This window comes from Pararge aegeria, chromosome 8 (genome assembly GCF_905163445.1).
Source record: "Pararge aegeria chromosome 8, ilParAegt1.1, whole genome shotgun sequence".
NCBI lineage: Eukaryota > Metazoa > Arthropoda > Insecta > Lepidoptera > Nymphalidae > Pararge > Pararge aegeria.
In genome coordinates, this window is record NC_053187.1 from 10,606,371 (window position 1) to 10,619,459 (window position 13,089).

Consider the following 13,089-nt stretch of genomic DNA (forward strand, 5'->3'; position numbering starts at 1 on the left):
AATACCTAGTTTCTCATATTAAAGTATTAATTTTATAAAAGACATCATTAAAGCCCACCAACCTGCTTTAGAGCAGTGTTGTGGGTCTGTACTCTATAAACCTGACTTCCCAAGGGGTGAAATAAAACAACTAGACTGACTCTAATACTGTATATTAGGCTTCTCTATAATTCATATTACTTATTACCTTCAAATGACTCTACTACCAGTTCGGAATGCTGTCTTCGGCAGAGAAGACCACTGGCAAGAAACTCTACCGTTGCTCTTTTATTCAATCAATTAAAACAAGACTTATAAACACAATTACAACATTATCATATGTTATAACGCTAGGCCCTTTGATACAAAACATATAAGACAGGTCAAACATAACTACTATTATCACTAATAACATCAGGACTTTTGAAACCAATTGTTTGTATAGAGCAACGTATGCTACATAAGCTATCTGTATGAAATAATGCTAGGGCTCCATATATGATACCTGAATAACCCAAAGGATATAAGAGATATACTTATCTGATGCTACATCAGGTACAACCATAGTACCAACAACTTTTAACAACTTATCTCAACTCCATCACCAGTATATACGACTCTTGTTTTGCCACAACAATATTTCGTTAAGTATGTCGTTTCCATTATAAATCATCTATTCCCAATTTGTAACGTTCTATCCACAATACTTTACTTAATCTTCTATTCTCAATTCATTAATTTAAATCCGTCCTCACTTTTCTTTTGCCGCCAATCTAACTTGTCAAACTCGCGTCTCCCGCCATAGATCCTATATTTTTCTTTGACAGTCTACTAAAGGCCATTATTCTATTTTCAATACACTATCAATGAGTATACAAACTATGATTTGTTGATATATTTAATATAATCATCGGGTTTATCATAGATAAAGTGCTATAATTCCCTATTTCCTAACACGTGCGATGCGTAAACGGCAAACGTTACGCTAAAACGACGGAAGTAAGTAGTAAGAATGACGGAATGGTTCATCTTTAAAATTCTAAAAAACAGTCTGCGACAATATATGACTATCTTTTAAGGTTGACCCCCTACGCGGACGAAGTCGCGAGGGACCGCTAGTCAATGAATAATTTTGTATTTGTGTAAAATTTTAATTATTTTCGAACCAATGGTATTTTTAATTCAATGTCAGCAGATTTAATTTCATTAAGTTTCGTTATCATACTTTTTTTTAAATAATATTTGTTTCGTGTTTTTTTTTCAAATGTATGTAATCGTCCGGTTTATCAATAAAGAAAAGAAGATGTTAAAGTACATATTTGAAATCAAAAAAAAGTTGTTTCATGCAAAGAAGATACGGAATTTATTACATATACTTACAAAACATACTCTGTATTACCATAAGGCCCTACAAAGTACGAGTAGTTAAAAAGAGTTAAGTAATGTTATGTGTTGGTGTGTGTATTCCGCAACTCGTTTATTATAATATTTGGTTTTTCTCTAATCTCCATAGACCTTTACAGCAGCCTGTAATAATCGCGAGAGAGGAGTCAAGTGATGCAGACATGTCGCAAGCAATGTTTAGGTATACTTAGCCTAAGAGCTTAGTATTAAAATTTACAAGTTAAAAATACTAAATTCTAGTATGAAAGTTTCGATTGCTGTCCGCTATGTCAGTTGTTCAGTCTATAGGATGCAGCATTTGCTTTAACGATTAAAAACCAGAACAGATTGTTTAACGTGCTCGGAGGCATGGAGGTGTAAAACACTGTACTACTGATCACTTTATAGCAGATAAACCCAATACAACCTTACAATAATGCCCTATCAAGGAATTGAAATCATAATCAATCCCTCGCCAGTGGATAAGAGCTTCCAATTTTATCAGGGAGAGCATTCCACAGTGTTACCGCTTTTACAGTTTATGAATCCGAATAACCACGGGATTTACATTTGGCTATCCTCAGTTTATTTTTGTTCATGATCGGCGCGGAGTCAAGAGATGTGAAAGTTTCTTAAGGTAGAGCGGCGTAAAAGGATGAAAGAGAGTACAATAAAAGACAGAATGAACGTGGAGATTTGTAGTACATTGAAAAATTTGGTGTTTATTGCCAACACTAAATAAACGTGCAACCGTAAAATAGTCCATTACTCAGGTTTAACGATACTTAAATTAACATGACGCTTTCATTTCTAAAAATTATTTACAACCAAATTTTCGCCTCCAACTCTTGGGTTATTTTACGTTGGTAATTGCCCGATCGCATAATATTAAAACAGAATATTTACGAAAGTAAGAAGCATTTATAATTGATGGAAGATAGAAATATGAATTCGAATATAAAATTATTTACTCAATAACGACAAGTATAAGTTTCAATAAAGGTACGAGTACTTTTGAATCAGATATAACAGACCGTTAAGTATTATTTCAAAATCACAAAAAAATTTACATACAATTTTAATTACAATATGATTGGTTTAAACCTAGAGCTTGTTGTTCAAGGAAATATGCTGCAGCAGATCGCCTATATATTGAAAATCTGTACCTACTTAAGCAGTATGTAACTTAGGAAATGATGTGCATCGTAATTGTAGCAGTCAAATTAGGTAAACAATTACACCGAAAGGTATTTGCAAATATGTTTGTGCAACATAGAAGACCCGCTCACTTGACATTAATAAAACTAATGATACACATGAAAGAGCTCTTAATTCGTTACTTTACATTGCGTTTGAAGTAAAGTATACTTTGCGTTTTTGTCAGGAGCGTGTAGGAGTTTTGGCTTCTTATTTTTACTGGACAGATCTGAGTAAGGTTACACGATGCGTTTTCGATGCGTTACGGCGCGGCGTCTAAACCCAATGAGTAAACATTGGCGGCTACACGCGCACTGTGGCGCTGCAATGAAACTACAATGCCGCATGGACGGATGTCATAATAGTGCTAAAAGAACAGAGACATTAAACAAATAAATGCTAAACTTCGGCGTTGCAATGCGTGGACTCCTCTCATTCTTGTCTCCAGAGCAATCCACCAGGGTTATTTAACCTTCTTGTATATATATTTTAGAGCTCTCGGTAGAATCTGTGGTACATTAATATCCTAGCTTTTAGGCTTACGTTTGTAGCGTCGCAAATATTTGTCAGGATGGTCCATTGTTATAAATCTAGGCCTAGCCTATGTGTAATATATATGGCTGCATTAGTTTTGAATTGTAACTCACGCGAGTGGAAATATATATGTGTCATAGTAGTTTAATATTAGTAAATCTCTATATACATAAATGTTATGTTGGTTTGTGTACGCTTCAAAAAATCAAAAAGTTCTGCACTAATCGAGCTGAAATTTTAGCATGATATATAATATGCATCAAGGATTGTTTTTATCTATTTTTCTCAACAATTCAATCACAATGTGCCACAGCGAAGCGTGGCAGGGTACAGCTAGTAACCTATAAAATCAAATAATTTATTGAGCAATTTTTTTGTCTCAGAAATTACTAGAAATTAATTCAGATTCAATATAGCGTCAAAAATCGTTAGTACACCATAAAGGTTATTACGTTCCTATGAAGGTTTCTCTGTTTCCAATAAAACTGCAATTATTTATAATGGGTAGCCATTATCAAGTTATTGTTTAAAATGCTTTTGTAATGTCTGCGTTCAGTAAATATATTCATGCATATAATGTATTTATGAGCGTTCGAAGATGAATCGTCGGGATGCGCGCAGGTCGTGCGAAGTTCATAGGTAAAGATGATGGTATATAAACCCAAGCCAGTGTCACTGTACACACACTTGAGTTGCTTCTTAGTGCATCAGGACCTGGCACCAATTGTTGCCAAGTAAATCATGGTGAGACATTTTGCCTATCTTTATATTCACACGAACTTAAAGTTTCTTAATTACTTTTTTTATTCCACTACAAGTCAGTCCTTGACTGCAAACTAAACCTGGTGATATGTGATTAAATCTAAGATGGTAGCGGCTTTATTTGGTGTGTGGCTTACAACCCCTAACGGTTTCTACGCCGCACCGTACCGAAACGTAAAATCGCTAGGCGGCACGTTTTGGTCGGTAGGCTAGTAACAAATTACAAGAAGCTTCTGGATACAATATTTCACGAATTTTTATAATTGAGCTATGTGAACTTACAGACCAGTACTCCTGTAACTCTCATATAAACTTTTTCTTAGCCAATACTAATACACTAAAAGCAATCTCTTAAGAGATAAGCCAGCGTTTGCATCCTAGCACTAATCCTTTTTTGTTTTGTTGCAGTAAAGTTTTTCTATTCTATACTATTCCATTCTACCTTCGAAATGAAAATTTCCCTATCCTACCTACCTTAGAAAAGCATGGGTAGTAAGTAGCCTCTGAGATATAAGACGCCCTATGTAATATTCTACCTTCCTGTGTTAATTCTAGTCCAATCAAAATCCGTTTAGACGATTAGCCGAGCAGAATTATTGCTATCTACAGTCAGCTTGAATATTTTCTTACTACTTACCGAAATAAGACAGTTGGGCCTGTTTCACAATCTCCAGATAAGCTTTAACTAATGACTATTTTATTTATCTATAGATTTATTACCTTGCAACGTTGTTATTGTCAAAAGTATGCATAATTTTTTTAACCAATAGTAACTTTGCTTAGCAACTTATCCACAGATTACAGATAGATTAAATATAGAAAACGGCCGTAAGTAATTATAAACTGGACGTTTGATAATTATGGTATTTCAAATATGTCATGATGTCTAATTTTCCCATCAGTTAATGTTTATAAGGCGATTGTAAAACAGGCTCATAACTAAATAAGTGTTTGATTACCACCCTAGCGCAGCGGCGAGCGCTATGGATTTAAGTGGGAGGTGCCGGGATCAATCTTCGGCAGGGAATTTATAATTTTTAATTTTCCCCGGTCTGGTCTGGTAGGAGACTTCTGCCGTGGCTTCTTCCACCCTAACGACAAAGTCGTGGTTCTAAGAATTTTAGCGTTCCGGTACGATGAAATAGTAGTCGCAGAAACCGTTTAGGAATACTGGTTTAATATAGCTGCCATACCCCTAACAGGTTTACCTACCATATCCTTAACAGGCTGGCCCGTTATCACCTTAGACTGCTTCATCACTTACCAGCAGGTGAAATTTCAGGGCTAACTCGTACTTAAAAATATAAGTAATACGTTCCACTTCCTAGGTAAACTGGGAACTGGGATTATCGCTATATTGAAGAGATTGGTCATTTAAAAATACCTTAAGAAAAATTTAATAATACCTTATTTAGCTATAACTTGACGCCATTAAATTAAATGTTCAAGTCAAATTGATTGCTATATTATTTTTCAAAATTCGTTTTATTTTCTCAATGGATTAATTTCGCTTTTCAAACATCTACCTATTTTATTACTATATATGAAACTAAGATTCTGCTTGATCTCAAGATCTACCAGTTAGTACAAGCCATTTTTTTCCACTAATGTTGAATATTTAAAGAAATTTTAATATAATTTAGACAAGCACACTATTTAAACAAAAGCATACCTAAAAATAATGTTTCATTTACTAAAAGATAAAGTCTATTATTAAAATATGTGTAAATATTTAATTTTAAGCCACTTTAGATTTTTTTCTCTTTTTGGTAATTACACCAAATGCATGACCCAAGAATACTCAATAATACTCAGTTCGTAGTTATTTAATTTTATCAAAAAATATTAAAAATCTGATAGCGTTTACGTTAGGTATATACACGTTTATAACATAAGCATGATGATGGGAATCGAGTCACGAAACCCTTTCTTTCCTCATGTCGCTATACATTCGTGTCACGTTCTGCCAGAGACGAGCTTTTAACTTGACGTTTATTTATAGTACCTTTCATAAAGCTGCGGCGTGAATCCTTTGACTCTTGAACTGTGTTATTATTATTTAACACAAAAGGTGCAAGAAAGTCTGTAAGCAAATTCGTGAATAGGAATAATTAAAATAGAAATTCCCTGGCGCCGTGTTGAGTGCTGTGGTCTTATACGTCCTGGGTTCGGTTGTGGCTAGTTATCGCCCCAACAAATAAGCCAAAGTGATTTAGCGTTCTGGCGTGATGCCTCATAGAAACTGATAAGAGGGTATGGTATTAAATAAACTGCCAGAACACTAACAGGTTACACTGTTAGTGGTCTATACATTATGTACTGAGAATATATTATATATGTACATTGTAGGGTTGCAGTATTCTTATATACACACTGGTTAACTGTGCATTTAGCTTATGAGCTTAATTAATTAGACTACTACTGTACTAAAGCGTTAGTCAGTAGTCTAGAGAGTTAGGAGTTTTGTTCTTCTTGATGAATTGTTCTAAATGTAGTAGACAACCTTATCTAACGAAACGAGTTTTTGTAGGTTAATAATAAAAATAAAATAAATAAATCATCCTCAGCCAATTAATTGACCTTTCAGAGGAAATTAATGAAGAGCATGGACCCTCCTCACTGCTCTTATAGAGGATGGAATTACAATTGTTATTACGTGTTTTTGTGGTTATAACCGATGCAAAAACTTGGGGGGAAATAGGTATAGTGACCTTAATGTTGCTAACAAATAATGAATACCTGACTTAGAATGCCTTATTCGGTCTGTGACTACAGCGAAATTATATTATTAACTGAATACCACAAATGTTTTACAACGATATTGCTAATTTCTTTTGTCAGGCTTCGTATAAGTTGGTTCGCTCTTTTTGAAAATAGAGTCCGTAGCTAGAGTACGAGTTTTTCACCAATTCACGACTGGCAAAACTTAAGATCAAACTTATTTGTTCCGAAATATATTTTGTGAATCAAAATCGTGTCGAAAATATTTGTTAATTTTTTATTAAGCTCTCCACCTGACTGATGGGTTATCTACCCATCAGTCAGGTGGAGCATCAGTGCAGCATCTACGTTGATAATGTAAATAATATTTTTTTCTTTGCAGATCTCCATAATATTTGTAAGTTTGGTGGCCACCGCTTTCATTGAACTCGCAACTGCGCAGGCGCAAAGACCGATCGACCCAATACCTATAATTAAATATGAATCAGATGGGCCTAATCCTGACGGATCGTACAAATGGCTGTATGTATACAAATAGATTTATAATTATAATAAATTAAAGGTAAAACGAAGTGGTGATAGGATAAAGTGGTTAGGACTGCTGCTTCTCGTTCGAGGGGACCGAGTTCGATCTCCGGCATACGCATCTCTAACTTTTCGGAGTTACGTGCGTTTTAAGCAATTAAATTTCAATTGCTTTCACGATGAAGTAAACCTAAATGAGGAATCCTGTGTGCCTTAGAGCATTCTGTAACTCTCTCAAGAGCATATACAGCCAACCAATCTGCACTTAACCAGTCTGATGGACTACGCCGTAAACCCTTCGCATTCTGTGATGAGACCCGTGCCGTGAAAGTACCGCAGTCGTACCGTGTCGTAGTAGGCCGGTAAAGGGGTGTAAATGATGGTTATAAATGTAAAAGTAATAATAAATCCAGGGTTTAGTTGTTCCGTATGCTAAATTTCATTTAAACCGGTCAGCCGATTATGCGTCATTGAATAACATATACTTACTAAAAACTCCAAAGATCTTTCAATTATCCTAAACGCCTTATTTTAATACCTGAAAAAGTAAATATATACCACATAAGTGGATTTAATATCGCATTGAGTTGCTCTATGACCCGCAGTGTGTGCTAAATTTAAATCAATAATATATTTTTATTGCCATCAGCATGTCATGATCGTTCCTAACATTCCGTGTGTATTTCCGCGATATCTTATGCAGATTCTGTCAAATTAATCATGGAACTGATTTTGAGGCTCTGCTGGAGATAGGCGGTTCCCGGATTCAAGGCAAATCAAATGCTACTCAATTTATATGTAACATTTGTAACGGTATAACATTGGCAAAATTTTGCTTTAGATATCAATCGGGAAATGAGATTAATGCAGAAGAATCCGGGTACGTAAAGAACTTCGGCAAGGGGGAAGGGCAAGAAGTTCAAGTCGCTGAGGGCAAGTTTAGCTACAAGGCTCCAGATGGTTCACCCATCTCACTTCAATATATAGCTGATGAGAATGGATTCCAGCCACAAGTAAGCATTTTCTGACCAACATAAAAGTATATATAATTTATGCTAACAAAAATGGACATTTCTCTCTGAGTTATTTAATTACGCATGCAAAACCGTCGAAGTTTTTTTTAATTTATTATCTTTTTGCGTTGTTCTATGTTTAAATTCTTATAAATACTGTCAGATGTCATGTTATACTGAAATAAGTGATCGTTGAATAGAAAATAAATTAAACTTGAAATTTTAAATCAAAATCAACAACATTGTTTTGCTGTCGTAGATTTATTGGCATATTAATATTTTCTTATTATCTTCTAAAATGTCATCCAGTCCGACCCTACACTGGTATTAATTTAAAACCTTGACACCTTTTCCGTTGGTATGTAATACAATCCTGATAGATGTCTTGATAAATACGATACACTAAGGGCGTACACCAACTATAGACATTCAGAAGTCTGCGATCCTATAGACTGACTGTTATGACTTACAATAGGTATTTATTGGTAGTTTTGGTTATTTCATTATATTTAGGTAATGTTTATTATGTGCCCTAGACTTTACCTGTGTGCCGCTTTCGATAAACGCTATCGGTTATCATAGAATAAGGAAGATTCATCTAATTTTCTCCCCAGAATAAAAATATAACGATTAAATTAATATGAAACGTATTTAATTTAATCTAATTTTTCTGCGTTTAATAGCCTAATTCTCGAGGAAGCATAATAACTTTTATTAACTACATGTATCCAATTAAAAAAGATAGTTTCGTCAGACCAGAAAAGCGTGAGAGAGCGGACGGGCGACGGGGTAAATCGCGTTGATTCGTTCACTGCGATTCCCACCCACCTACAATACTTGCTATCGCGAGTATTGTAGGTGGGACTAAAAACAGCTAAAGAAGTAAAAATTTAATTTAAATAAATACTTAGGCTTAGTGCCTTTGTACGTGATCGATAAATTTTTATCAGTTATTCAGACACATAAAATTTTAATACGATACCCGTATTTGGATTTTATCGGCATTGTCTTAAAGTAACTTTGAACGGAATATAACTCCAAATCTACAATAAACATATTTATATGTAATCAGCATTGACCTACTAAGGAATAAAAAACTATAAGTTCTTTATTTATATGGCATTAAGTAAGGCACTATCATAAACCATCCGTTTTGAAAGACCGATAAAGATTCACCTGTAACTGGTTTTAAACGTATGCTTAAGTGGACTTATGCGTTTCAAATAAAGCTTTTGTTTGGAACAATAAACTTATTATGTAAAGTGACATTTCTGTAGGTCTTTTGACGAATCTGTAAATAATTATGATGCTTTTGAAATTGTCCTCAATTAAATATTAATTTCTCGAAATCAACGTTTTCCTCTTCGCTTTTGTGAATTGGTCTACAAGGTTAAGGGAAGTACTAATTTTAAAAAATTTTTAGGGATTTATACTCGTACACGATATAATGTTCACATACATTAAAGATTCTATATAAGACTTGTCAATTAAAGCCTCACTTACGTGATAGAAAAGCTTTATGGCTACCTCCATCCTTTGAATAGGACGGAGACAATGTGCGACCCACTAACTTAAATATCCCTTTTATTGGCCTTACTAGACGTTTGGGGAACCCGTTGTATACTTCCAAGACGTTGCACTTAAAGCCTACCTTTATTATACAGTTTTTCAATCGAAGCTGTGATTTTATTCAAATATTCTGGAGCTTACTTTATTCTGATAGTAGGTACCTCTCAATGTTCTGCATTAAGAAATTCTGGTGTAAAAGTCAAAAAGATGCAAGAAGTCCTGGTATTAACACGTAACAAAAGTTGCCTCATTAGTTAGTAGCTAAGAGTGGGCCAGTGCTTAACAAATAATATGCATTGAAAATTACGCATGTTACGAACCTGAATCATCCAAGTTGCGTAAGGAATGTGGAAGAAGTCTGAGAAAACAGGCGCGGGTGTGAGACGACGTTGGCCAATATGTGTATAAGCAAATGTCGCTTCCAAATATCAAACGCCGACCCGTGACCCGGTCTTGGGAAATGGGAAGCGTTTTCGAATTCAATTTAACCTACGACACCGGTATCAATGTCTGAGATTCATTGAAATCATCAAGGCCATTACCATCATTCGTTGTTTACGATGCCTTCGCAATTCTATCCGGTAATAAAGAAGTTACAAAATATTGACTTCGTTCGAATTTTAATATTTATGCAACAAGTTTTACACTTTTCTGTAAATAACAGATATATTGAAATCTCGTTTAACAGTAGGCAGATTCTTGGGCAATTCTGGCTTTGTATCAGGTAGCTTATATTATGTATTTTATTTTAGAACCTCTCCTGGCAATTAAAGGATATAAAAATGTAATTAAACATAAATAAACATAAACAGTCTAAGGTTATTTATTCCTTTTAAGTTTATATAGCTCGCACGGGCGATTAAATTAGTCACTACTTTGGCTTATTCTTAAAAGTATTGTCAATAATTTTATAAGGACTTTAATTATGCCATGTTAAAGTATTTTGACCAGAATAGCCTGTCCATCTTCCTTTTACATGTAAAGAAGTGCTCATTATTATGCAGGCAGTGCCTACTTATACGTTTCATATGACTATTTTAGAAACAAGAACGATTCTTTGCATAATATTACCATATTCTTTGCGAAAATATATAACCGTGTGTGGGATAGCTACAGTTGCGTCTTAACTGCATTATCTTGTAGCACAAATCACATGAAGACATGTGTAATTCTGTCGCATTAAGGCATTTAATTTATGTTAAGCACATTGTGAGCTACAAATGTCGATATTAGTACGAAACAATAACTGCGTAACTATTGTTTGTGTTAAGAAATACTGTCCCACAAAAGTGCATAAATTAAAAGTAATTGCATTTAAAAAACATAGCTTAGGCGTTATATGCAGATATTCTACCTACATGTTACGATTATTGGTTTAGTGGCATTACGAATTACGAGATCCCGGGTACGATATTTGGGTTTACTTGTCATTTTTAAGTATGCTTTCCTAACCTTACGTACCTTTGAGATCGTCAGTACTGGTTATCATTGAAACGTAATATAATTGTAAAAGACCGCAAACGTTCATTGGAAAATTGTTTTGGATCTGGGCCCTAAAATCCTCCCTCCTGTAACAAGGCTTGTGACGTTTATAGGTTTCGATAGTGTTAATAATGCAATGCATCAGAGCTAAGAGTGCTTGTGACAAATGTAATCAGCATTTTAAATTGTTATTTTATGTAGTTTGTCAATAACATGTGTTTCAATATGTGACCCTAGGGTCTTGGTCGCTAAAAATAAACAAATTTTAAAATCTTACTGTTTCGAAATACATTATATAGAAATAAATATGCATGTATCTGTTTGTATTTACAGGGTGCTCATCTGCCGACTCCACCGCCAATTCCTCCTGCAATCCAAAGAGCGTTAGACTATTTGAAGACGCTCCCTCCCACTGCTGCTTCTGCGCCTAGTGGGCCCCGCCAACGCGCATTTTTCTAACCAATTCATCGCTAATTTATAGAAAAATCGAGTCTAAGTGTATTATAGAGATGGTATTTCAGATAACCTATTACAATAACTTGGCCTTGACAATAATCGAGATAGGTACATGCACACAAAACCAAATATGGATGTCAGTTCAAAGTAATGCTATTATCGATCTAGTTAGGCGAATGTTTTTTGCAATAATAAAGTTCATCGCATGATATCATCATTATAATATAATATTATTTTCATCACACTAGAATATTTAACGTCGGCATAAGTATCATGAATTGAAGAGTGTGTGTTTACGAAATTATACGTGACGCTACCTTGAGCACCTTTCCTAAAGTATTGAATTCAAAAAGTATATCGTATTTTTTGTGCCGTGATAATCAACGGTGAAAATATAAAAAAATAACGTATACTTCATAATCCAACAACAGATTCTATGTTTTACACGGAATAACTGAAACAACAGCTGAAAATCATTGCATCCATAATATCATTATCATTTTCAATATTATTGTTCTAGAAACGCTTGCATTATCATGTAAGTTTAAATTATTTGACAATAATTTGAATTATTTGACAATATTAAGCTTTGAAAATATTAATTGTTTTATGTAATAAAGTTTTGTACTGAATAATTTGTTTCCGTACTAACATAGTACTATAAACTTACTGAATAACTAACTAACTGCCGTGTGGCAGATCGGAATGCAGTTACCAACCCTCCACTTCCCGCGGGTGTTGTTCTACTACTACCGTCTACTGCAATCACCTGGGAGAGGCCTTTAGGCCAATGGTGGACTGTTATGAGTAATTGATGGTAATGATAAATAATGAGTAATTATAAATTATTGAATGATTTACCCCTTCTCACTGTGGGAGCAGACCTGTGCCTTGTACTGGGTTGGTATTGGATTGATATGACGTTGATAATGATGAATGATTACGCTTTTATTGTACACAAAAACAAAAATACAGAAAACGTAATAGAGACAATTCAACACAATGCGTATAATTCTAACATAGCGATCTTTTCCATGCAACCTTACATAGGTTATAAAGTAGGAAGAAAATGATTATCAAAGTATTTAAACAATTACTGACGGCGCAGTGTACAGCGAACCTGTTTTGTGAGTCGTGGCCGTGGATTCGATTCCCGCAACTGGAAAATGTTTTTTTTTCAGTCAGTGGGTATTTATCTGTGTATTATAAGTAATTCTGTGTATTATATTCATAGAAATATTCATCAGCTATCGAAGTATCCACAACACAAGCTACGCTTACTTTGGGGCTAGGTGGCGATGTATGTAAAGTCGTAGTATATTTATTTACTGCTTGTCTTTGTCAGAAACTAGCAGAGCATGGTGTCAGTAAAGTTAAACACAAAGCGAAACAGATGCGTGTCAAATGAATTATCATTCAAAATTACGAGATAAACAACAAGTGAGATTTAATCTTAAAAAAGACCGTA

The 13,089-nt window shown here is 34.5% G+C and overlaps 1 protein-coding gene across 1 annotated transcript; it reads left to right on the forward strand.

Annotated features, from left to right (window-relative positions):
- The first annotated feature begins 3,784 nt into the window (after positions 1 to 3,784).
- Positions 3,785 to 12,111, forward strand: LOC120625700 (endocuticle structural glycoprotein ABD-4-like). Its single transcript, XM_039892839.1, has 4 exons — positions 3,785 to 3,837; positions 6,959 to 7,098; positions 7,943 to 8,114; positions 11,499 to 12,111. The coding sequence occupies exons 1-4, from the start codon at positions 3,835 to 3,837 to the stop codon at positions 11,622 to 11,624; spliced, it is 441 nt and encodes a 146-aa protein (XP_039748773.1). The 5' UTR covers positions 3,785 to 3,834; the 3' UTR covers positions 11,625 to 12,111.
- The last annotated feature ends 978 nt before the right edge of the window (positions 12,112 to 13,089 follow it).

Excerpts from the sequence above, each read along its gene's own strand:
- LOC120625700 (XM_039892839.1), top strand. Across the intron at positions 7,099-7,942 it reads GACGGATCGTACAAATGGCT|ATATCAATCGGGAAATGAGA; the intron begins GTATGTATACAA and ends ATTTTGCTTTAG. Across the intron at positions 8,115-11,498 it reads AGAATGGATTCCAGCCACAA|GGTGCTCATCTGCCGACTCC; the intron begins GTAAGCATTTTC and ends TTGTATTTACAG.